Source organism: Rhinolophus sinicus, chromosome 4 (genome assembly GCF_057876585.1).
Source record: "Rhinolophus sinicus isolate RSI-liver-muscle chromosome 4, RSI-T2T, whole genome shotgun sequence".
Classification (NCBI taxonomy): Eukaryota; Metazoa; Chordata; class Mammalia; order Chiroptera; family Rhinolophidae; genus Rhinolophus; species Rhinolophus sinicus.
Window position 1 is genome coordinate 79,508,580 of NC_142504.1, and position 27,306 is coordinate 79,535,885.

The window sequence follows — 27,306 nt, forward strand, 5'->3', positions numbered from 1 at the left end:
AAACAGCATATACAAAATGACAGAAGTATTAACATGAAGATTGTCCTTCATTACTCTTTTTCTACCTAATAACTCATTTTGGCATCTAATAAATTATATTGTTGGTTCAAAAACCTATAAAAAAAAACCCCAACTGTGATAAACATCATAAATTGTATTGTCAAGCTGCATATAGTTATGTCAATGCCTTTTGCATGTTTAAATGAATGTGCAGTTATTGCCTCACTGCCTGCACAATCTTCTTTTAGTGGATTCAGGTATAGACAGACAACTATGGAAAGAGGTTTCTAGAAATGTTGGGGGTTTCCACTTCCCATTTCTGACAAGAATTAGATTAACACATATGCTGTTAGAATATGTCTGAGGCACATGCATTTTCACACACTGTCGGGTGTGTGATGCTGGATTCTAAACATCATTCAGAGTAAAGCTATTCTTATTTAAATCCATCAACTCAACTTTCAAACAGATATGAACATAACCACTTGCTATTTTGCACAACCATGAGCATTCCTATACGGCTCATTCATCTGTTAGTGCTTAGGTAAAACCATGTCTTACACTCACGTCTATTTATACTGAACTTACCCACTTTTATCATTTCATTGCCTACTTACCACAATTTCCAAAGAATTCTGAAGCAGAAATATCGTAATTCTTTCAAAATAGTTTGACTTAAGGAAGTAGGAAAAAAATAACCAGGCTAAATCCTTACTTACTGCTTTTAATGGAATTTTTTTCTAAACCAAGGATAAGTTCTGTTGCCTAGAAAATGGTATCAGCATCAGGCTTTGATGCAATGGAAGCAAGGGAATCACTAAGGACACCTTAGCAAAGGCTGCCAAATTGAGCAACCTGTGCATGTGGTAAGAGATTACTATGGCACCACTGAATGTGACTCTGAAGGTGTCAATAAGGATAAGTTTGTCTCCCTCTACTATGCACCCTAGCCTGGTATATTGGGGCCAGTGGCTCAAGCCTCAGTTTCCTCATCTGTATAATGGGAATAATGATAATCTCATATCACATCCCAAAGAATAAATAGTTGACATTTATTCAAGTGCAATATTTAGTGCACTTAAGACATGTTTGCTCAGATTTTGGTTCTTACCAACAAAAAAAACGCCAGACATTTTGAAATGGATTTCTCATGACTTATACTTCTGTGCATGATCAATTATCAATTCACTATCAACAGAGAGTAGGAATTAGGTTTCAGATACTACCACACAGCATTTTACAGACCACTTAGTGATGGTGTTAGTGGTGTGTGTGTGCGTGTGTGTGTGTGTGTGTGTGTGTACATATGTTTTAAATTTAGAAAAATCATGTTTCACGTACACAACTGTCCTGGAATTCTGAGTGTACGAGTTTGTTATTCTGAGCCATTTGATTAAATTTAACCACAGGAAACTCTTCCAAGTCCTAATGAAGCAGCAATTACATCTAAAAAGGGAGCCAAGCCAAAAAACATCCTTTTCCAATATCTCTCTTTCAAACATCAGACTCCAGTATAAGCTCCATGGTTTTCATTTCACTTGTATATCATCTCTCTAAGCTGTTGGAAACTTGTTAAACACGAGACAGGGAGCGGTGCACCACTTAGTCTTTGGTGGAAAAGGCTGGCAGCGAGTCCACGTGTTTGCACAGACATGTGTGCACGTGTACACATACATACACACATAGACTTCAATCAACAAAAAACTACAAAACTTTCTTTTAAAGAAAGGCCATTAAAAAATTAGAAAACCACCGTTACTGTCAAACTCTGAATTAGAATTCAGAAATCAGCCCTATAATTTAAGACCCCTGAAATGAATGTACTTTAAATTTTACTTTATAACATACCGTGATAGTTCAAGATGTAGATTAGGTAAAACACACTTAAAGAAAGTTAAAATGACCTTTTCATTTAAAAATTAAAACATTTTCTTCTTGTGTGTGCATCTCTAAACAAACCCCTAACACTTGGAAGATTACAATTTTTTTAAAAGACACATACACACAATTTTAATAAATCTATCATTACTACCGTGTTTCCCCGAAAATAAGACCTAGGCAGACAATCAGCTCTAATGCGTCTTTTGGAGCAAAAATTAATATAAGACACGGTATTATATCATATATTACATATTATATTATATATTAGACCGGGTTTTATATTAATTTTTGCTCCAAAAGACGCATTAGAGCTGATTGTCCAGCTAGGGCTTATTTTTAGGGAAACACGGTAAGATAAATCAAACTTTTTTGATAATTAGAAAAGTTATAGTTATCAAAGCAGCCTAGGCATAAAATGCAACCTTATGCTATTTCCAGATTTTCAAAGTCACACTCATCCCATGTGATGGTGCACTTCAGTGTAACGACTGACGCAGGACACACAGAAATAACGTCAAAGGCAATTCTTCACATTTGGATCTCACCACATTGAGTGCAAAGAGTGAGCTTCAACATGAAAATGCAATTTGCTCCTTCTAAAGTATACACTTTTATCTCTTGCAAAAAACACATTCATTTCCGTCGCCTCCAGGTAAAGAGGACGGCATCTATCACAAGTACAGAGAATGTCTGAAGGATTTAGAAGCAATCTTTTCATAATGCTTCTTTTGGTGAGGAAGTGGAGTTATGAGTTACTCAAAATTCATAAAGATTATTAAGTTTACTTCCTCACAGAAGATGCGCCACCATCGTAACTCTCAACTGTACTGTCAGCGTTCCAGCCCAAAACTCTTGAGACTAGGTCTCTGGTTCAGGACACTCATCCATTTTACAGCATTAGTGTTCCACAGCATAAAATAAAGGTTCTGTCCCATTCATAAAAAAAAACAGAACAAACGAAAACAAAATAAGCAAACTGCTTCCAGTGGAGCAAGCCTCCAGTATCGACAATGAATCTGGGGTACTCATTCTATCATTATTCCTTCATGTAAGTGACTTTAACAGGTAAGCAAGTTTCTATTGCAGCAAGTTGACTCCAGATTATCAACTTGTGTGTCTGTGCCTGCTGGGCTACTTGAATGATTACCCTGTTCCTCAAGGCCGTCAGCTATGACCTACTAGGTACCCAACCCTTCGCGGTAAGGAAGCTTCCTAAACAACCGTAAGCTTTCCTGCATGATGAATTCCAACCTCACAGTTCATCTAAACCGAGCCTATGAGCTTCATTGTTTTCCTTCCTACACTTCGCGTACGTCCATGGGAAGTTATGAAACATATTTTTCTAGTCCTCCCAGGAGCAAGGCCAGGTCCACAATTTGACCTCAGAAACACAGCAGTCCTGCAAAGCCAGACAGCCTGACAGAACTGAGTATTAGTGCTCTCTGCCTGGCCTAACACAAACTATAACATGCGGCACGGAGCAATGTTACTTATGGGAAAAGACAAGCAATGCATCAGTGGGAGAAAAATAATGGGATTTAATCACACAAAAATATCACAAGCACACAGCTCCTTTTCAACAAGCTACCCACCTCAGGTGAAGACACAATATTCTTATGAAACTAACTACTTCTGATTTATAACGGAGCTGCCTAACCAGATATTTTGATCAGATGAAGTTATAAGATTTGGGACACACCCAGAGATTCTCCTTCCCATCATGTCAATATTCCCCCAGGGAATAATTTTAAACAAACATACAAAAATATCTATCTGTGTCTCAGAAAGATGTCTTAGCTGTGTGAGGCATGATCCCAGGAACAGTGCAGGCTCATGTGAAAGACTGTCACAGACTAATTAAGGACACGGCTGCCGAAAAGGGAAGGTTGACCCTGCAGTCTTATTTACACAATTTCCAGCCAGAGGGCTATGAAGTGGAGCCCCAGAGGGGGCATTTCTATCTGAAACCCAAGGGCACCTGCATTAAGGAAACTGGTGTAAATGAATCCCTTTGCTCAATGACAGAAGAAAAGACACCAACACTTCAATTATCTTGGTGTGGAATACATGTGCCAACCCTCTCAGACTCTATATAACAAGACACAGTTACTTCTTATTTATTATTATTATTAATATTACTACTATTATTTGCTCTTCAGTATGCATTCAATTAGAAGGAGGACATTTTGAGGCAAGAATGATAAGCTCTTTAGACAGAAGGTAGAGATTCAAAAATTGCAAAACTTCAGCTTTCAAAAATAGCCTAAGTGACCTCTTGCAGTACTCTGACCACTCCGCAGCAAGCAGGAGGCAACCCCTGTGAAGAGCGAATTCTGGCAAAGTTCTCTCTTCACAGATGATGCACAGCTTAAGCTATAATGAGTTTTTGGGTTACAAATGCTGAACGCATTAATATTCCTTGATGATAATTATCACAGTATAAGCACCTTTCCCAATGTGAGTAGCATAAAGCAACTGAAGCAGCATTTTTACTACATTTGAAACAAGCTGGAAAATGGGATTTTCTACTCTTGTAACCTGAGGTCAACATACATCAAGCATTGCATATTAACACACCTATATGTGAACCCTGAACCACTTTCCTTCCCTTCTGCTTCGTGTACACCTAAAGCAATCTCCTTTATCCCTTCTTCATTATGAAATTCTCAATATGGACATATTTGTGATATACAGAATTTCAAAACAAAATGTATTTTTCCCTGATCATATGAATCCTATGTTTCTTCTTATGAGAACATAAATAGCAAATAAGATCAGTAACTGTTTTACAGATGAGATGTGTCTCTGTGCAGTTTGAATGAATACTGTGGTCACTGGCTGCATATAAAACCGGATGAAAATTAGAATTGAGTAAATAGGCTCCAAACACATCACATACAAATCTGAACAAGCTACCAGCCTTTATCTTTACACCTTCAAAATGAATAATACCATTAAACACTGAAAGGTTTAAATGTGAATTCTAATCTACCAACAGGATGACATGAATGATGTCAGCATCATATGTACTCCTAACATTTCGCATAAGGATCCTGGAAACCAATTTTCATTCCAGATTAAAGAGCAATTATTGTTATTTGGATAATGACCATCAAATATTACATGAAAAACTTGATAAAGATGATCTATTTATGTATCAGATCATTGTGTACAGCTATATCTATAATTTGGTATTTGCCATAGCATACCCAAAACTAGATACAAAAGATTTAACTTACTACACTCAAATTGGATTTGATAATATGCTCTGAATGGACTATAAATTGATTTTCCCTCATCTCTTTCTTCCTCTCCCTCTATTCAGTGAGAAACAGAACATGTCTATTATAAAGCCCACCTGATACTAGGACAGCTTAAAATAATCACAATGTAGGATCTTATTTAAAAAAAAAACAAACAAACAAAAAACATGCTATAATGTCACTTTAGTACTCTCTGTAAATAATCCCAACAGCACTTTGATTTAACAGTGACAAAATGAAAGCCAGATTGGACCCTTAATCCAAAGAGTGTGAATTGATTTAGGGATTTTATAGGTGTGAATCTGCTGAACTCATCTGTACCACGTTACCCCACACTTCATTTAGAAAATATGCCACGCTACGACTGCTTCAAGTTCTCTACCATCATTTTTACTTATGTGCTGCAAAAATGTCTTCAAATCTCATTTGAATAGATGGCAGGGTTATGAGGGAACCTTTACTAAATATTTAACAGCACTATCGGCTTATTAAATACTATAATGCGAGAGCCATGAAAGCATGATATACAGTGCTTGCCTTTTTTTTTAAACTTAATGCTGGTGCTCATTTTGAACACTCCGCGACCCCATTCATCAGTAGAACTGATGCATTTTAAAAAGTCCTCATTTACTAGCAGATAAATGTGGTTAGAAAGCCTTTTTAGTGCAGAAATGACTGGAAATCTATTTGGTTTTACAGTGCAAAATTTGCTTTACTCTGGCTGGGCAAAAAAAAACACAAAAAAACAAAAAACCCTCACAAAACATTTAAAAGGCTATTTTGAAATCATATGCAAGCTAAAGAAACACAGTTTGACATGAAAGTAGGGTGTATTATTGGTTCACAGGTACACACACATACACCTAAACAAGGCAACTGATTTACGGACAGCTTGGAAAGTACATGCATTTCTCACATCTGGAAACAGTATCTCAAATACACATCATATAATGAGATTACCCATAGAGACTGGTGTTTTTGAATACGACATTGTTGCCAGGTGACTTCATTTGCAACTATTCATAATTGCTTTTTTTTTTAAATAGGTTAATATAATCTTTGCATATACTATGTTAAGATATTTTTAACTAAAACTATGCTCTTAAAAGAAAAGTTAATTGGAAAATGGTTACCCTATTTCAGTGGGTACTAAGGAGAAATTCCCTCTGAAAAGAACTTTCTATTCACAAAAAGATATATATACTATGGTCTAATTTAAAGAAAACTCCCTGTCCACTAGAGTCCTGTAGAGTGAGCACGTATCCTGTAAACACTGTAACAGTGATTATCTGTCCTCTCAGTTCTCAGTGGAGACTCTTGCTTTTGAAAATGTCTTGTGGTGTCTTACTAAATTCAGGCTATTTCAATTAGTATTACTGCACATTAAAAATTAATTGTATTACTGAGTGGATTAAGGTTTAAATTTCAATTCTACAGTATGTGCACTAGAAATGACAGCTGAAAATCAATGTTCTTTGGCCCACAATCGGAAGTGTATACGGTCGAATAGCGTGGGACTGGCGTCACTGGCCAAGCAGTTTTAAAGGACTTGATAGTTCAACTGAAGGTGTGTCAGCTCTAATTCTAGATTTCAGTTTGAATGCTACACAGTAGCCCAGTCTTAGAAAAATAAAAACAGAATAACAGCAGCACTAACAATTTGGAAAAACAAGTGGACACAGGTACTAAAATTATGACAACAAAGGATCAACAGTCACCAAAATTCACATATACATAATTATCCCTAGGCTAAAACCTTGCTCATAATTCTGTTCAATAAGAACAGAAGGCCTCTGCCTTAAATCCACACTATTTTTTATTAGTTATTGGGTGACAGCAGTTGGTTGGGGGCAGGAAATTGGCTATTTTGGAAAGAGAAACTACTAATAGATACAATATTCCTAATGACTTTATCTATGTTTTAATGAAACCCAAGAAGATATTGAAAATACAAATCTTTTCCTTAAACAGTAATCCCATCGAAGTCCTTTTTGTAAATTATTAAACCGTTTTTGTGGGGGAGGAACACATCAAGGTGATCATCCCGACTATAGATTTATAACATCTACACGAAGTGTTTGAAATCAGTCCACTTTTATTCCGAATAAATTTGTTCTTCTAAGAAGATGAAGATGAGGAACATTAGGAACGAAGTCAACAGAGTAAAGTAGCATCAGTAAAACCCACAGAGCCACCAGGATATCTGGGTTTGGAACAGAACGGTGATTGGTACGTGCCTAAGAGAAAAAAATGATGCCTGCAATGTTCCTCAAGATTCCCTCGGTGGTGCACCGGTGGCCAACAGCAAGTTCGGCAGCAAGAGAGTAAAGAAGATGGGAAGTAATAATAACAATAAAAAGAATAATCTGGCGCAAATGGACCCCGAGGTGTAGTTGTCATCCCTGTGCAACAATCACCCTTCACTGCAATTTACTGATGTTGCTTCATTACAATACAGCATATAAAGGGGTAATGTACAAAGTGCACTATTGAAACCTATGTGGTTTGAAGCAGCACACGGCACCCTGGCAGACACCACCACGGGAGCCACGTCAGACAGCTCACAAGTAAAATTACCTGTAAAACAGATTCAATAGAAAGGTGTAACGTGTATACAGCGTGGTGATACATTTAGGGGGAAAGAGGATAAAAGGTAGCAGGAAAAAGTGTTTCCTTAGTGAAATATGAAAGCCACATCAAATAATCTGAGTTAAAACATCCTTTGAAGAGGTGACAACTTGTGCCTTTGTCAAAAGGAAAAGATGAAGATGATGATGTTTCCGGTTTGGAAAACATGAACCTGCTCTCTTGGCTTCCTATTCTTTTTCTCCAGAAAATGACCCATTGATGCTTTTAGGTGAACTTGAACACTGAACATTCAGATAACTAGTATTGAAAAGAGACGATTAATTTTCTGATTTTCTCTTGCTATAGCTGAAGGTCTTACTTTTCATTCAGAGCCCGGAAGATGCTGAAGCAATGTGCTAAGGGGTAAAAAGAGATTCTTTCTTCACTAAGGATCACTGAGTATGTCATTGGTTAATTCTTGCTCTATGCTCCTCATTAGCATGACTCTCAAGTTTCTGGTTATCATATCCGAAATATTAAGACATAATAACTATGAAGGTGCAGATAATTGGATATTAACCAGAACATACTTGACTGGGCAGGAGGTAGGGCCCTGCTTAAACTAATCCTGAAATATATTAATCACCAATTAATGAAAGGGTTTCAAATTCATTTTCTATTATAGAACACCTCCGAGTACCTAAGCTATTTCTAACAAAATGACTTGGAATAACAGGGTAGAAATAAGGAATATGGTCATTTGATGATGACTTAAATTAATTCTTTACAGCTTATTGTCAGGTAACCATGAAAACCAGAGTTAACACCTTGATTACTGTTTTTGTCTCTTTTTGTTTTTTACAAAGTCTGATGGGAAGAAGAGGGGACACTTTTCAATATTCAGTGGCCTTTGTTTAAATTCCAAACTTATCCCTTTAAATAGCAGAGCCATAGGTAAATATTCATCAGAACACTGTTATAATATTATGGGAGTTTTTCAGCCTAGACCTCTAGACCCCCAACCTAACAACAGATGTACTCTTAAGATATAAAACCAATTAATGAGAGCCAGAGAAGTCCAGCAAAGACATGCTTTGTACATAGTAAACAGTAAGCAGTAAGAAGCTGATGAATATATTAAAGGATAAAGACCTTGACTAAGTGGTGATTGAAAAGTCACCACCGCTTAGATGGAAATAAAGTAATGCTAAATAAAAAACAAAACAAAACAAAACAAAAACAGGAAAAGGAACATACAGAGAAGGAAAGTCATGTTTATACAATCCCCGTGGCTGTGAGGTTGTGTCTGATCTATCACAGATGTTTTATTAGCTTGGTTGTAGAAGTTCCCAAGAAAAACTTCTGTGCATATTCACTGAGTCAGAGTAACGGCTGAAAAATGCCATTTATCTTAAAGAAAAAAAAAATTTCTCAGTACATTAGTCTCACAAATGGGTTCTAGTATCTTTCAATACTTAAAAGGTATAGCTCCCAGATACTCTGAAAAAGACTTAAAGTTTTTATGTCAGAGGAAACAAATTGTTTGGATTAACACAATGTAAGCAAGGGATTGAAATGACACTATCTCTCTATTTTGCCTGCCTTTATTCACTTAATCGGATGAAAATAGTAAGAAAACTCCTGTTATGTCAGTGCTGTTTTTTTTTTTTTTTATTCACTTATTTGTTGACTTTAATTTTAATAATTCTTAAATAAGCACTCACGGCAGATGAACTAAGATATGCAGGCAAGTAGGCCCTTTTATCAACAATTTTGCCATAGAAATACACAAACATTTCAATGGCTCTTCATTAGCAAACAAATCAACAAGTGATATTTTAATGCATGACTTTATTCCATCTCTGTGGGGACTGTAGTTGAGAGTGTGATGTACAGTACAGAGAAAGGAATCATCAGCCACAATGTCCCAGGGCTCCCTCCATTGAGGACTTCGCAGCCTCCGCTTAAAGAGTGCATTTAATTGACTGATAGACAGTAGCTTCTTTGTTCACAGAAGACAGCGAAGTAATGGCAGCTTGAAAATCGTACCATCTACAGGGTCTCCTGAGACTAGTAACAGGGGGATATGTGTCAGGAATAAATAAATAATCTAATTATTAAGCCACTTCCTGTCAAGTTAACTCCAATTTGTTGGCTTTTGAAGGCAACAAAACGAGGCATTTTTCCTCATTATGCTTCTCTTTTTATACCAGTGGTAATCACAGGCGGATTAAAGGGTGCCTGATTGGTTTTTTTGTCAAGGAACTGAGAAGCAGCCAACAGTACAGAAAAACAGAGTTGGGGTTAGAAGAAATTTCATGCTTGTCTCCTTTCCAGCTCCCTAACAGCCCACACGGCTGCCCCATACAGAGCTGCCAGCTGTACAGCAAATGTGTACCCCTCCAACTGAGGCCTACCGGGCCACAGGCGCCATCCTGAGAGCTGTGAGATACCTTGCAATCTTGGCAGGTAGCTACTGCTGTCATAGGCATAATTCTAAAGGTGACCTAGGAAACCCCATCAGCTCACCAAATGCAACAATATGAGCAGCTGAAGTTCGACACCCACTCTCCATATTGGCTCCCTTTCCTTTGTTTACTGCTATTAATGGCCCCGAAACTAGGAAATAACCTATGGAAATAGGTCATGAGAGACCTTTTCTTTTTACGTGTCTGAACCGATCCTGTAAAAAAATGGATGACAAGGCATACGTGTATATGGGCAGGGATCTGTCCTTTTTCATCTATTGCTGATGACTTTCCACACCCTCCACTCAGACATGTTTTGCAAACTTGATTCACAAAGATATCCACATCTGATAATATAACAGACAGTGAGTGAAAAACAGATACACTTGTGGCATATTCTACAGCAAGTCAAAGGTGAAGACAAAATGAGAGCCAGAAGCCCTGCCACTGTATCTCAGACAGTCAGACGGAATTATCCATCTGGCACAGACTTTCCTCCCAGCGTCTGTATGGAGCCTAGGAAGAAAGGCTGGCATCCAGTCACTCTGCTTCAGCCACATTCTTCTGCGGCCTCTTTAAGAGCAGTGCGTTGTAAAAAACAACGAAAAATTGAAGCTTCAGTCTGTCTGTGGGCTCAGTCAGCACCCTCAGTCTCACAGAAAATCAACACCGCAAGAAATGTCTAAGAGGCTGTCTTAGGAGCCTGTAAATTAGACACTCCACTAACTGCCAGCATTTTTTACTCTTGAAAATCAAAGCTGCTACACGCAGGCTAAAACACAAAACAAGGATAAACATCCAGATTTGTCTTTTACTAGCTTAACACTGAAATTAAGAGACAGGCTCAAAGATTTTCTTTAAAAGTTGCCTAAGAAATAAGAATCCAAATAACCAAGATGAGCTCTTGAAAACTGCCTTATTCCAAAAAAGATGTTCATTAAGACCTTTTTTTATTTCCTTTTAAATCATCTTTGTTTTTAGGAACCCTGACCAGACAAAGTTGATAAGTTCCTGTGGCCCCACTTTGCACTCAGTAAACAGTGTAGCTGTGTTTTATTCATGCCTCTGTATGTCCTTTCTGAATACATCTTGAATTTTTGTTAAATTGCGCAGATAATTAAACCCTCTTCATATTTACAGTCTGCTTCATTGGTACCATGAATTCTGTTTTCAGTTACTGTCTGCAAATTCCCTCTCTGAACAATTTCATACTAAGCAATAACACTTCATTTTACATAAGTTTTATCTGATGTCCCCATACAGAGCTGCCAGCTGTACAGCAAATGTGTGGTTCTCAAACTGAGGCCTACCAGGCCACAGGCTCCATCCTGAGATCTATAAGGCACCTTGCTGTCATTGGCAAGCTTTCCCTGCTATCACTGCGACCATCACTCCACACTGCACACAACTTAAAATCATCTGATTATTAGAATTTGTGGCCCACACTCCATTTTATCCTTTATTTAATCTATCCCCAGATCACACATTTGTTTAAATGTTTTGGCTGGTTTACAAATCATGCAGCCATCTGCACAGTAGGTGTGACACCATTTTTTAGACAGAAGTTACGTTACAAACAAAGATAAAGTCATTTGAAATGCTTTGGTGTTTGTTATTCTGCGTGGTTCACTTGGACCAACTCTAAGAAATAAATAGAATTATCTGTGTAAATCGATGAACATCTATGAAAAACAACACCCAGCAGAACGCCGAGCTTGCTCCATTACCTACGTTAATATCATGACAGCTGAGGAGAGATGACCTGGCCCACTTCTCATCTCTCCTGTACAGATGGCTATTAAAGAGAAAGTATCCCTTTTGTATGGTCCATGTAGAAACCCTTTATGGGCTTTTCAAATAAGCCAGCATTGCCCACATGAGGGTAGCTTTCTGTTACCATTAAACTGCCCAGATTTCATCTTTTTTAATCCAGCTCTTGATGAAATAAGCCAGTATTTCATCATATTTAACACCAAATGCTTGTTTCTTAATTCCCTGAGTTTTGTAAGCAATCAAATGAAGATGACTTTAAAAAAATTCAATAGTCTTCTCGTTTAGAATTAATGTAAATTCCAAAGAACCTAATGACTTTGAGCTTCTTAGGATAATGCAGGTATATACCTATAATATACACACCCATACATGCATGCATTATTATAGATTCATTTCTATTCTTTTTTTTAAAAAAACAGCCAATGAACACTGAGAGTTTACAGGGTAACATAGTTCTTTATCTTCCTATGCAAAGATCCATATCTTTTGATATTTGCCTTTAAGACATATAAAATCCAAAACCACTATAGACCTCAAAATATTGGTGTTAGTCTATTCTAAAGCAAGAGCACTCAAGCTGAAATGTTTCAGAGGTGATACAGAATGTCACAAAACTATAATGAAGATTAGTCACGTAGCACACCATCCACTAAAGAAATGGAAGGAAAAGAATGCCATTTGTGACCTTAGGCATCAAGCAAATTACAGAATGTATGAATGTCATGTGCCACAAAAGCAGACTAAAATTTCACCACACCGTACAAAACTGATATATGCATTCTTTTTGTAATGCCATTAGTAATATATATCACATGTAACATAACACATAGGGTATAGATCTTACGTGCATTGCAGAAGATCTGAATCTTTTCATGGTCTTAAAAATTGTAACTATCGATAAAACACTGAGTATTAGAGATTTGAATAAAAACAGTCAATATTTTTGCATCAGTGTTTTCTTTCATATTAGCTGTCATTCATAGTCCTAAATTCCAGTTTTGCTTTTCTAAGAGATAAATACAGTTGCTTCCAAATACTCTAACCATCATCCTTGATCCATCTGGGACACGTTTATTAGTGACTATTTCTGGATTTTCCTACTTTTTCACACCACCTTAGATACAATTTTGCCATTACAATACAGGTATTTCTGGTCAGATGAAAAAAATGAAAAATAAAATAAAACATTAACTAATAATTTCTACATCAGTTTTTAAAAATTATTCTTAGGTAAATGGCTAGTACCCATTCCCTTCAAATTCTCCAGCTGAGAACTTTGAAAGGGAGGGCTGAAAATGGCCATGGCTATATCCTGACCACTTGTCCTCCAAAGTCCATGACTGCAGCAATCAGTTCCAAGGATAATGGCATTTCTCCCCTTTGATCATTTCTTTGTCAAGCTGACTGGCCTTCGATGGTGTGTGTATTGCTGGTTGTCTACCACCAGCCGCTCGCAATTTGCTCACTATGTTTCATGAGACAGTTGTTTGTGGCTGTTTGGAACACATTCGTCTCTTTGGGGATTTATGTGCTAGTTGCAATGCCAACCTCCGTAGTGATCGAAATTTCTTTCTAACTAAAATAGATAATTAGAGACTGGTAATTATTGGTCAAGAATTATCAGAGTGAAAAAATTAAGCTCCTCATAAATAGTTCTTGGCAATGTCATCTCTTTATATTATCGCATGCCTAACAGCCCTTTATTCTGAGCACTTACAAATTTACTCTACTGCTGTTGTGCCTCATAATTTTATATGAGGCAATCCCTTTGCTGGGTTAAACACATTTAAATTCTCTGCTTTCCATCTCTGTCTGTACTAATCCATACCAAATAATAATAACAATAATAACGGAAACCTCAAAGAGGAAAATACCAATAAATATTTACTATGCTGATAGAAAGAGACGGTGAATAATGAATTAAAGGACATAATGTACAATGGCTTCTTTCTGTATTCTCAGGTCAAAAGCCAAGGTAAACTATGTGAAAGGAACAAAGGAAGACAAGAAAAATTTTCTCATCTGTGCAGACTTTGAAAGAGGAAAGTCTTTTCCCCAGGAAAGCTGTTAAAATGTTTTGTAGCTCTTTTTTGTGTGTGTGTAAAGAAGAAAAGAAACCCCTAAATAGTCACTGGTCTGATTTCTTACTGAAACTGTGTCAAAATGTGGTGGAGAGTGAAGTTTCCTTTTTTTCCTTAATAGACATAAGTCAAATCCCTAATGCATTTTTATTGAGTAATTATTCCTGCAACTCGGACCATGTGTCCACACCTAGCTGCAAAACGGCACTTAAGCAGTGCGTCTCCAATATGTACCTGGTAGAAACATTGATGGTTTTCCTTTCACAGATGTCCCTGGCCAATAGCTTGAGACCAGCACATCCGGAAAGAAGCGCGGAGGTTGCCTGATACTGAAATCACATTAAAACATGTGTGCTACATAGAAACAAATGCAAATGACTTCGTTAAAAACAGGACTTTAAAGTTACACCTCATTGGGTCATCTGCAGACTTTGTTTTCCATCAGGTGACAGAATCCTTCTTCAGACTGATTGAAATGTAAAACAAAATCTGTGAAAACACTATATACCCTCTTACAAAAAGAGTAAGAGGCTTTTCAGATAGCCTCTAATCCCTCTTTCCTGCTAACAGTCTAGTTGAGATTATTTTTTGATTAGACAAAAAACATACACAGATACACAACCTAAAAATACCTACCCTCAATGGAGGTATTTTAGCCAACAAAATAATGCTGCCTGCCTCATTTGAAAGACTAAGTATCACACTGGGATTTTAAAAAAAGGATATCTTAGCCTTTGTGACATCCTCCCAGTTACACATTCTCTCTCTCTCTAGATATTAACAACACGAAGGGAGTTTAAGGACTTGGATGCATGGTCAGCAGATAGAACAATTAAAAAGATGCGATTCATTTGTTTAGGCCTCAAGTGCAAGAGAATTACATATTTCATTATTAAAAATAGCATGAATATTAAATAACTAGGTCCTCTGTGAAAAGGAGTAGAATTTGCTTCTCTGATGGAAGGTGAATTGTTAAATGCTCAGATCCCAAGAGAAGGTAAGTGTCATATTAATCCACCATAGGTAGAGGGGGAAAAGCCTTGGGAAATCACTAATGATGCAAGGATTTAAGAGAAATACAAAGGGAAAGGTATAAAGCAGTTTAAAAAGAAAGACCAGGACAAACCAATGTAATGGACAAATGATACTAAAACTGGAAAATCAAAAAGTCCTCTCAGGCCCAACATTCAAATCAGATTCTACATATGCACAAGAACACTAATACTGTGGCAAAAAATATGTCCTATCAGTTCATCTGGGTCCTGGGATAAATAATAAATCCAGATCCAAAAATAAGTTTAGATAGAAAAAACTAATCAGAAGCCTGATCCACAAAGTTTCACTAAATTTTCCATAAACTGCAAAGAAATGTTTTCACTGAAGTCCATGTAAAACTGTAGCATGAAGCAGAGTCATGAATGATTGGCACCAATAAACTATTCAAGAAATAAAGATGGAGAATATTAACATTTATCATTTGTCAAGAAGATTTCATTTTCTTCTAACCTATCCCCACGCCCCCAAAAGCAGTTTTGAAAATTTATGTAGAATATTTTTTTGGAATCCAAAATGGAAGTTAATTGCAAGAAAATACATTATTTTAATCTCTCATAAAGGTTGCCATTATCTTATAAACACTCAATAAAGTGGTCAATGTTATTCTGTCACATTTAAGAATACGCTATTTATTGCATAAGAAAATCACTAATGATATTAGTACTTAAACCTGGAAAATATAGAGATAAAGTGATCAATATTTTAGATGTTATGTATATGTTCCACTTTGCACAATTAAGCACTTAGTCTTTCATAAGCAACAATCCTTCTAAAGACCCATCATTTCAAAACTATACAGCAAATCCTATGGAAAAACTATTAATCAATTTCCAACATATTTTTGAATTTATCTTTATTAATATCTACGAGGGCCTTAGAAGTTTTGTTATGGTTGATTTTAGTGATCAGTAATGATAGTTTGAGCAAACCTTCCACTAAACATTCCTAGAATGTTTCTGATTAGTATATAATAAAACTTGTTTACCCCAGGAAAATATTTTCAGAGTCTAAAATGTTGAATTGTTCTTTCTTGTCTTAGAGTTTGATAATAGGAGAGCGTGAGGCTAATTAGACTTTTAAAAATATTATATCACAATTATTTATGGTATTATAAAATACCACAAAATGAGTATGAAATGAAAAAATTCTCATAGTATAAAAACAAAGTAGTAAGAAAAAAATAGTATAAAGTAATAGCAATTGTCATTTTACTAGTAGAAAAAGATCTGCTTGATAAAGTTTAATTGGCTGGTAAAACTCTTAGTGTTATTACTAAGTGCTTATCAAATTAAAAGACATAGGAGGTAACCCCAGAGGAATTAAGGGATAATGGGACATTTGAATAAGTGAAAAAATTGTCCTTTTAGCTCTAGTCCATGTGATAAACGCAAAATCCCTGAAAACAATGGCCTAGAGTGACTTCAGAGATCTTTACCCAAACCGATTTTATAAAGATCTACGTAAAATTTGGTGGGAAATAAAAAATGATTAGTAAATTCTTTACATGATCTTTTTAATCATGATTATTTCCAGGCTGTTGAAACCATCCATATAAAACTAGTTTATAGCAATTTAAATTATTTATGTTTCCCTATCACAAAAACTCACCACTTTAGATTTTGATACAAAGATGCTTAAGCAACACACAGCAGTGCCATTACCATAATAACTTCTGAAATTAAAACCTGTCTAAAACTCTATGGAAAGCTAACATCCAGTTCATTAACCATTCCTGTTAGTTTTCAATAATGCAAAAATGATTAAGTTTAATTTGTTAATCACCTGTGTTTTGACTGGCAGTAGATATATAATCCTCTGCAGAAGTCTAAACTAGCCCTTGCAGAAAACAAAATGTGCTAATGCCTTATCAGGCCTAATAATAGTAATAAAAAAATCAATCATGCTTAGGTAAAACATTGATGGTTGAACAATTAATTCATCTTTAACTCTGTTTAATTATATAGGCATTGATGCACACAAGTAGGAGAAAAATCTATCTATAATAAGGTTTAGAATGTCACTCACCAATCATGTGATTTGCAACATGAACCTGAATATCCCATTCATTGTAGAAAACCATCTGACACTTGATGCACTGATAGGTCTTCTTCTGAAACAAGTATAAACAGAATTACTTAGACACAGGAACTCTTTATTGTTTTCTTTAAAAAAAAAACAAAAAACCCACTGACAACTTTTTTTTTTCTTTTGAGATGCTGGTCTTACACATGTTGCTAACTAAGCTACTGCTGTGGGGCTGCTTGGGCAAAATTCCATGAGTTCCTTACTAAGATTTTGCGGCTTGATCCCAATACTGTAAGTTGCAAACACTTGGAAGAAATAAAGGCACATAATTATGGCATAATGTATTTGTAAAGATTCCTAAACTAAAAAACAGAAGTTAGTATTAAAAAAAAAAAAAGATAATCTGCAACACAAGACTCAGTTTCAGAAACTGATGTCTTTGAAGGTCAGGTATTCATTCCACCTAAAATAACTGTGGTGTTGCTTGTAGAGATCCCTAAGTAAAATGGTCAATAAATTAAGATTCATGGAATCTAGCTAAGAGATGTAGAGATTATAATTTTTATCTGAAGTCTGAAATATAGATAATGTTTCAGAAATTGCTACGTACTAGCATTTAAATACATATTTTCCTCTATAAAGAAATCATATTATTTCATATCATATTGAACATTCTAACACCATTTTATCATTTTACACAACAATCCTGTGAAGTGGATAAAGCAGGATTTATTATAACTCTTGTATCATAAATAAAGAAACTGAGGCCCAGGGAAGTAGAAAGATTTGCCTGATGTCACAATGCCCTACAGCTGGGACGAGAAATAAGCTCTCTTGATTCTAAATGCTAAGCTCTAAAATAAAGCAGTCTTTATGATTTCACATCTTTATTATTGTGTCCCCCATATGGCTCAGTACATATTAGATGCACTCAATAAATAAAGTATTGGTTATGTTTTCCAGAACACAGTTATATAAATTCCTTTATGATGAAACTTGATATTTACAATTAAAAACCATCTTGGAAAACAAAATAAACTATTATAAAATAAAGCCATTTTGAAAATCTCCCAACAGTGAGAAAATAACATTTGTAAAACCACATCAATGACATTTTTAAAGACATTCTTACAGAACTATCATTTCATCTGCAGTCATATAAAATTGTTACTAATGGTAGCAATAGGAAATATCAACCTGTAAATTGCAATTAATTTTAAAGAACTCAACAAAATCAAAATTAACTACAAAAATGTAGTGTCATTTCATTAGTGATTAAAATTATAAATGCCATTAATGTAAAATTTTCTTAATTATTGCAGTTAACATAGTATTTGCTTCTGCAGCAGAGGATGATGTTCTTTGTAAAGCACAGAAGTGTAGGAATACTTCTAATGGAAGCTTTCTAAATAATCTAACGGCCTTTGTACATTAGGCATATTGTGAATTGAATGTGCTGAATCTAAATCTAACATGAACTTGAAAAACCCTGACAATCACCAAGGAAGATTTACTGCGCTAAGCTGTTCACAAGATGCTTTTGACGGTAACACATAGAGCAACATGTGTTGCGTAAATAACATCTATCCTTTTTTTTTTAACAATATTTCCCTTTAGAACTAGTTAGAAAATATTTCTTACTCCCAGATGACCTACATTATATATTGTTTATTAGCATACTTCTAGCATTATTCCTGATATGTGACCTTGCTGAAAAACAAAGAAACATAAACTTAATGGCTAGTCTTTTCTCTTGTTAGCACAGTAAAACATACAATATGTCGAAAACTGTCTCCAAAAATGATGACTGATGAATATGTTGGCGGAATATACCAGGGTGTTTTTTTTTCCCTTGGTCTAATAATAAAGAATAAAATCACTTGACAAGCCAAAATAATAAAATACCAGCACTTACTACTACCTTCAAAATGAACTCACACATTTGAAGATCTATGTATATGTTTTCTTTCATGATTGAAAGAAAATGCTTTTGTCACTACTGATAATTCAAATACTAATTCTACCCTTACGATAGTATTTCTATTCTTTTTAACAAAGTCACATTCTTATCTAGAAGCTCCTAAATTTGGGGCTAGTTGAATTAAGAATTTAAGTGCTCAAAAACAATGTACCAGATTTTAAAATGCTGTAGCTTAAACTTCACCGCCTCACACATCTCAGATTTCCCAAATACAAAGCAATGATATGCAGATCGGGATGTGTTAAGGTTTTCTTTTTAAAGCCATGGTATAAAATTCTATTTTACCCCCAACAGTTTTTAAAAAAGTAAGTTTAAATGACCTTTAAAGAAACCCTTATTTTAATTATAGACTCTTAGCAAAATATTTGAAATGACTCCTGCCCACCTGTATACCTTCTTTAAGTGATTATAACCTCTGAACAGAATTGGCCTTGGGGAGTTCATTCCCTTGGAGGCAAATCCATCCTAGCTCTGTAAAGCGGAGTTTATGAAGGAATTCTTCCTACCATGTTTCTCCGAAAATAAGACCTAGCCAGACCATCAGCTCTAATGAATCTTTTGGAGCAAAAATTAATATAAGACCCGGGTATTATTTTACTATAAGACGCATTAGAGCTGATGATCTGGCTAGGTCTTATTTTCGGGGAAACACGGTAATTCTAGGCTCAAATCTGCTTTTCTGCTAATTTCACCCACTGGTCCCAACTCAACACTCTGGAGCTATAAAGAGGAGGCTGAATCCCTTGTCTAATACGACAGTGACATTAACCCCTTTTCAGACTGAAAATAGAGGTATGGTGTAAGAAATGCTTTGAACAACTTTCACCATTCTATTTACTTCCTTCCAGGTCAACCTTTTAACAAATAGGACCCCAAATTAAGCACCGTAGTTCAGGGGTGCCCTGACCCTTGCAGAGTACGCAGGACTGTCGCCTCCTTTAGGACAATTACTTCCATTTATATAGAAGACAACAACAATCAAAAAAGTCGTGAGATCATTTCTTTTAAAAGCAGATAAAAGTAGAAACAGAACTTCCATTGTTTGGGCCCCAGATTGGCCTTTATCAAGCTTAAGTTGTCAATTGACTTGAAATGCTAATTTAGTCCAATTTTTAAAAGAGACTTTTTTCATTAGCCTTTTTTAATGTGCTACTTGGGAGTGGGGTTGTCATTTCCTGATTGTTCTCTTTTGTTTTCTGATACTGATAGATGTAATTATCAAGGATACAACTTTTTCCCAGCACCTCATTATTTTTGATTGATTTTGAGAACAATCTAAATGTGCCTTTTTGACATTCTTGTTTTCAGTTATACTCTGGTTAAGGAACTCAGAGACTTTCAGGAAAGTGCATCTCATAAATTAAAAAAAATGATTATGATCTTTAATAACGTGTACTTTAAAGAAAACATTATTCTGATTAACCCCCACCTCCACTCCATTCAATCTATAGTCCATTAGGACTTAGGCTTCACATTTAGCCTCACCAAATTAAAAAAAAAAAAAAAATTATACTTTGTAGTTGTAAATTGCTTTGATTTTTTAAAAAAAACAAAACACTAAGTACAAAAAAAGAAATCAATGAGTCCATAGTAATCCTCAAAAACTGAAATGGAAAAATATCTCTGTTGCCACCATTGGAAGTGACTATTTATTACATGAATTTCTTGTTCTGAAAATTGGTAATTAAAGGAACAAAAGCACCAAGATTTTTTTAGGGGAAAGTGTGTAGTTCATGCCTATTTGATGAGGGAAAGCTCTTCTCTATTGAAGATTGAAAGAAGGGGTGACAGAATTAAAATTCACGATTTTCAATGCCAAATAAAATAATCCAGGATAATAATTAACGGATGCTAAAACTACTAGGAGAAAAGTTGTTCTAAGACACTCAATTTTCATCCTTTAATGAAAGAGACAGATGTATCTTTACAGTGGATTTATCTGGTGGTAATCTCTGTAACCAGACTATTTAGCTTAATATTACTAATAATGGGACAACCTGACATTATGCGTCTCCCAAGGTGATGCAATATGAAGTACTCGTATCTAAAATGTATACCTGAAACTAATCAAGCCTCTAGACCAGGGGTGTCCAAACATTTTTCAACGTTTTTTACCAAGGGCCATATGCGGCAAAATACATAGCCGGGCCACTGACTCGAGGTGAAGTACATATTGCCTCACCTGGTTTATTTAAGTAAACTAAATATATTTTTGGAATTTGCTGTGGGCCAATTAACAATGGATTGCAGGCCGTAGTTGGCCCACGGGCCGCAGTTTGGACACCCCTGCTCTAGACTGAACAGTCTAGTTTTCAGAAAATGTAGAAATAGAGAGAAACAACTATTACTTTGAGAAAAAAATCAATTACACAAATCCAGAACATTCTTCCACACATGTCAAGAATGTTGTTGGCCTATTATTTTAAAAAAGTCAATGTCATGGGGGAAAAAAATAGTGGAAAGATTGTTCTCAGAAGAAAGAGACTAAAAACACTTAACTAGTAAATGTGTGTGTGAATGCAATGTGTGATCTTGATTTGGGTGAAAAACAGCTATAAAAGTTTTTTGAGGATATTGGGGAAATCTGAATATTATCTGGTTATTAGGTGATTTGGGGGAATGACTGTTATCTTTGTTAGATTTGATAGTGGTATTGTGGTTATGTGGGTGAATGTCCCTTTGGTTAGGAGATGCAAACTGAGTATGTAGGGGTGAAACAGCATGATGTCTGTAATTTCCTTTCAAGAGATGCAGAAAAAAAACCCTCATATATAAAGTAAATATGGCTAAATGTTAACAACTATTAAATCTAAGTATACACTTGATCATTTTCATAATAAAAATTAAGACTAAATGCATAGGGAGGCAGGCGGATGGCTCAGTTGGTTAGAGCACGCGTTCTTAACAACAGGGTTGCTGGTTCAATTCCCACACGGGATGGTGGACTGTGCCCTCCACAACTAGATTGAAGGACAACGACTTGGAGTTGATGGGCCCTGGATATACACACTGTTCCCCAATATTCCTCAATAAAAAAAATTAAAAAGCAAACAAACAAAAAAGACAAAATGGATAGGATAATTCATACTACCATAGGTTTTTGTTTTTTGTTTTTGTTTTAAAAAAACACTAAGCCTAACCTGATAATTCCATCCCCTCTGTTCATTTTATACCTCTACACTCGGTGTGCACCCAGAATAATTTGTGCTTAGTTGTTACAAGTTACTTTGCAAACATTTTTGTATTTTTTTATGAGGATTTTTTTGTATGTTACAAAACTAATGTATAAACTCTAAGAGGCCAGGAACCATAGCTTTCACCCATTTCTATAATAATGTAATAATAATAATTATTTACAATTCTATCATGCTTTACAGCCTATATAGAACTCATATGCATTAAGCTCACTTGAAACAAAACTGCCAGAGGGTAATGGGGGCGGGGGGTGGGGGGTGGGAGATGAGGGTAAGGGGGATCGAATATATGGTGATGGAAGGAGAACTGACTCTGGGTGATGAACACACAATGGGATTTATAGATGATGTAATACAGAATTGTACACCTGAAATCTATGTAATTTTACTAACAATTGTCACCCCAATAAATTTAATAAAATAAAATTTAAAAAAAACAAACAAAAAAAAAACCCCCCAAAAAAACCTGAGAGTAGATAAAGTAGATAAAGGAGGGATTATTATCCTCATTTATAGATTAATTAACTTGTCCCAAGTCATGCAGGTTGGGAATACCAAACCAAGGTCAGCATTCTACCCTGCCTCCCACCCACTGGGTTTTAACACGGTTTATATTCTGATCACTGGCAGGTAAATTTACAACTGTAGTTTAGGTACATTTTGAAAGGAGGTTCTCCATAGAACAGCATGGCGCTTTGGTCTTTGAGAATGCTACAAATGGTATGAGAATAGCTTATGCCCATGAAGGAACTGTTTCTAGCTACCTTCATCTTAGGCTCCCAGTCCCAGACCTTTGAGCCATATCCATAGGGTAGAACTGGCTCCCCCCAAATCACCTAGTCTACTGCAAGATTTTCTCTTTGCACTCAGTGTCCTGCAGTTTTATTTCCATATTTTAACCATAGCTTTAAGTTCTGAAAGATGAACTGCTCGATACTGAAAGAACAATTTCAATCTTAAAGCTCATGTACATCTCGCCTAAAAATTTTCAGCGATCATTTCTTCAGTTTTTACATATCTTTCACACTGCATTCACTTCTACTGGAACACCTATTCAGCATTGATTGGAGTCTTTCAGTCTATCCTCCATGTATCTGAATTGCTTTCCCTGCATTTTTAAAAAAAAATCAGTTTGTCCTTTCCATTCTGATCTAGGTGGTTTTCTCTGTATTCTTATAAACCATTGATTTTCTTTTCACTGGTTTCCAGTCTAGAGTTTATCCTACCTACCAAAGCTTTTATTTCAACGACTAGTTTTCATTTCTAATTTTAAACATACAAGTGCTGTTGTTTGTTTTTTGTTTGGATTTACATCAAAAGTTGTCACGTTTTAGTGGAAATCATGCCTTTGTCTTTCTGAACTTCTAAACACACTTATTTCAAAGTCTTTGTTAGATTGTTCCATATAATTAATTTCTGGAGTGGAATCTTGGTCTCATAGCAGTTGGGTTTTGTGTGTGTGTTTGCTGTTTGACTAGCATTAGATTCATGCACATATTTTGGAATCTTGGTTTGAAGCCCATTCGTAGTAAAAGGTTTTTTTCTATGGGCTCATTCCTCCCTTTCCAGTAGTTTTGCTGTTGCTTCTAATAGGCCAGACCAGGCTACTAGGCCAGGCTAAGTCTCACAGGGGCATTTCCTGTGTGTCTGCTGTGCTGCAGGCATACAGGAGATACTGTGAGTTGAATCACAGAGCCAGCATATGGCAAATTTAGTTTTAAGTCCCAAAACTGCATCTCTCTTCCTACACTTCTAACTCTCCAGCTGAAAATTCCTAGTCCCAGGTATTGATCAACAACAGAATGTTTTCTCCCCAGCCCCCGTCAGGAGCAATGAAGTTCCTCTCCAGGCCCCACTTTAAGTAGCAGGTCTGACTCTGTCCTGGAGAGATTAAACCCTAATTACCACTTCTTACATCTAGAAAGGCGTCCAGCAGACCCCGGGCTTCAGTTCTGATAACCACTTAGCTTTTAAATTTGGTTTCTGGATCTCAAAAACAGAGAATTGTTTTGAACTTGAATAAGTCCATTTGGTTATCTACCTTTATATTTTATCTATCATTGCTGCACGTTTGGAGCCTCAAAGCCTGAAGGTACAGAGCCACTTTTCCAGGCTGTCCCATAACCTGCAGCACGGCGTGTACACACACACACACACACACACACACACACACACCAATTCACCAATCCCAAACTTAGACAGGGGCTATTGTGGAAGAGCCAGTCCCACACTTGGTCAGGACCCCCTGAAATTAGGTAGGATGTGGTATGATAATGCTATAAAATATCCATTCCAAATACACCCAGCAGTCTTAGCAGGAAAGTAACTGTAGGATCCCCTTTCTACAATCAGTTGCTATTTAGTGGCTTCATCATTTAGCTGGGTGACAAATCATTTAATGACCCTGAATCTTAGTTTCCTTCCCTGTAAATTAAAAATAACAAAGCTTACATCTTAGAGTTGATGTCAGGAGCAAGTGAGAACTATATAAAAGTGCTTAGTATCATGTCTGCACGTAGCATGCCGGTATTAAACAGCAACTACCATTATTACTCTTCACTTGATAGGTTATTATGGGCATGGAATGGAATACTATATAAACTGTCTGGCACAGCATAGTTGCTTGTCAAAGATTAGTTCTCACTCTTTTATGTGGACTTTGAAACCATATTAAAATTTCTTTAAACTAGAATCCACTAATTTAGATTTTATGATAATGAAGGGTAAACAATGTTTAATAAATAAAGCTGTAAAAAATAATAGTGTAAAGATTATCACAGGTTGGTGACAGGGGTTGGGAAGGAAGGTAGAGCATGTAAAATGGTTCAACCTAGCCAGGGGGGAAAAACAAGCTGTTTTTAAGGACTATAGCAATATACATCACCATTCCAAGAATGAATATATTAATTACAAATGAAACATATATTTAAGATCAGTAGTACCTTTACTTGGCAGTATTTTGTTGGCAAGCAAATGAATATTATATGTGAGTGAAAATAATAAACCTACAGCTTTCCACAAATACTCAGTATTTCAGACATTTTACTAATTTAGTTTGGTCATTTTCCAAGTCATTCTGAATTTGTGTGAAAATAAATCACTGAACAGAGAGGTGGGGAAAATGGGTGAAATGAAATGAAAGCTACTAATGATGAAAGGCTCACTCAAGGAATTCACTGAAAACACCAGTATCAATTTTCTATTTTGTGTTCTCATGGTGGTTAAAAAGAGAACACTGCTGTCTTACTGTTTATTTCCAAAGACTATATAGCACTTTCCACAATGTCTGGCATGAGCTAAAAGCTCAGTAACCAAGAGATATTAAATATGACTCCTAAACTCAAGGAGTTACAATATAATTGTGGAAAGAACTTACGGTCATTAAAGTGTTGTAAGCATTTTGCCTAAATAACATGGCAGAGCAGTTCAGGACCAAGTACCAGTCAACAGATGGCAAAGAGAAGTCACGTAAAACATATCAGATAGGGACAGATTAATATGGCCAAGAAAAGTAAGGAAAAACTCCCTGGGAGAGAAAAGATGATCTGAGGTCTAAAAATGGGAATAATTTCCTTGAGTTCAAAACTGAGTTACAAAGTACCTTGCTACATGCTAAGCCAGGTGCTCACAGTCTGGTGGGGTATTTGGTGGAATAAAGAAGGTAATTAAGAACAGAATCAGGGCTAAAGAAGATTGCTGTGGTCAAGTGACGGGACAGAAAAAAGAGGAGAGACAAAAACCTAGTCAGAAAATCTGGAAAAGATTTTTATTCTAAATGACTAAGTTGCATTTTTTTCTTTAAATTTTAGACAAATTCTGCCCAGGCTCATATGGTATAGGAAGAAAAATTATGTAATCACATTTATTTTTACAAATAAAATCCTAAACTCCATGAAGACATAAATTTAAGCTACTGTAAACTTTGAAATTAAAGGGTAAAAAAGTCAAATATTTTTTCCCCAGTTTTTCTTGGGTTCTCTTTGTGTATTAGATGAAATATTAGTATTTGTTTATTTTCAAAGGTTTCATCAATAGTCAAAAACCAGTAAGTAATCGAGTGTGCAAAAAAGTCTGACTAATAGTCATTAAAAAGCGAAACCCAGTGTTGAAAGTGGAGTAATTCTGTGAATTATTGAAACAAATTTCATGGGAGGACTTTATTACCTTGAAATTCATGAAGAATCATTTTAGTTGTTAGAGTCTGAAATTGTCTAACAAATTTCCCTCAAAATTTGCCTTTCTGTGTACTTGAACTTGATGTCTAATATTAAAGACTGAATTTGAGCCCAAGTTTCCCATAGAGAGATGCTTTCTTAAGCTGACCTATTCATCTCCACTCTTCTGATTTCTCCTGATGCAGATATTGGAGTCTCTTCCAAGAAACCTGGCTTATCTCTCCCACTACACAGGCCACTGAGACCCTCCAGGTAAGATATTAATGTCTTCATCTAGATGATCTCATTTAACATTACAGGGTCAGTTGCTGTTTATTTCTATGCCATTGCAAATCTACCTGAATCAATCTCCTGTAGTGTTGTCTATAAAGGGTAGTCAATGCATTTCATTAACTGACTATCCAAATGGACAATCTAATGAGGCATCCCATATCCATCACCTTCATTCCTAAGGTACTACCTGGGATTTGTCCATTTTTGCCTGCAAACCTTGCACAGCACCAGAAATTAGTGAATTGGAAGAGGCTGAATAACACAAACGTAAAGGCAAAACAGAGCATGTGCTAATTCTTTTTGAGTTAAGACAGGGGATTTGTTTCTAGTTACCCTGGCTATAATATTTTGTTAGTTCCTAGTTTGAAGGAATTTATGATTCATAGTAGGTTCCAGTTAACTTCCTACATTGACTGTTCCATAAACATTCATATCAATCAACAAAGCTACGAAATTGGGAGTGGGGAAATAGGAGTTTAAATAATGAGTTTTTTATGAACATAAATCTAAGGAGAAAAGAATTCAAAATTTTTGCCTTACATCAAATTAAGGTCTATTTTCTTCATCA

General features: G+C 35.8%; 1 protein-coding gene across 6 annotated transcripts in view; it reads right to left on the reverse strand.

The window, feature by feature from the left end:
* The window catches only part of ZNF521 (zinc finger protein 521), a 279,110-nt gene that overhangs the window by 110,206 nt on the left and 141,598 nt on the right, over positions 1 to 27,306 (reverse strand). For 4 of the 6 annotated variants that reach the window (XM_019741256.3, XM_019741257.3, XM_019741254.3 and 1 more), the window contains one exon: positions 17,116 to 17,200. In XM_019741256.3, the coding sequence (XP_019596815.2) occupies positions 17,116 to 17,200 (85 nt within the window). The remainder of the gene's footprint in view (positions 1 to 17,115; positions 17,201 to 27,306) is intronic. The other 2 variants (XM_074340213.2, XM_074340212.2) reach the window with 1 other exon arrangement.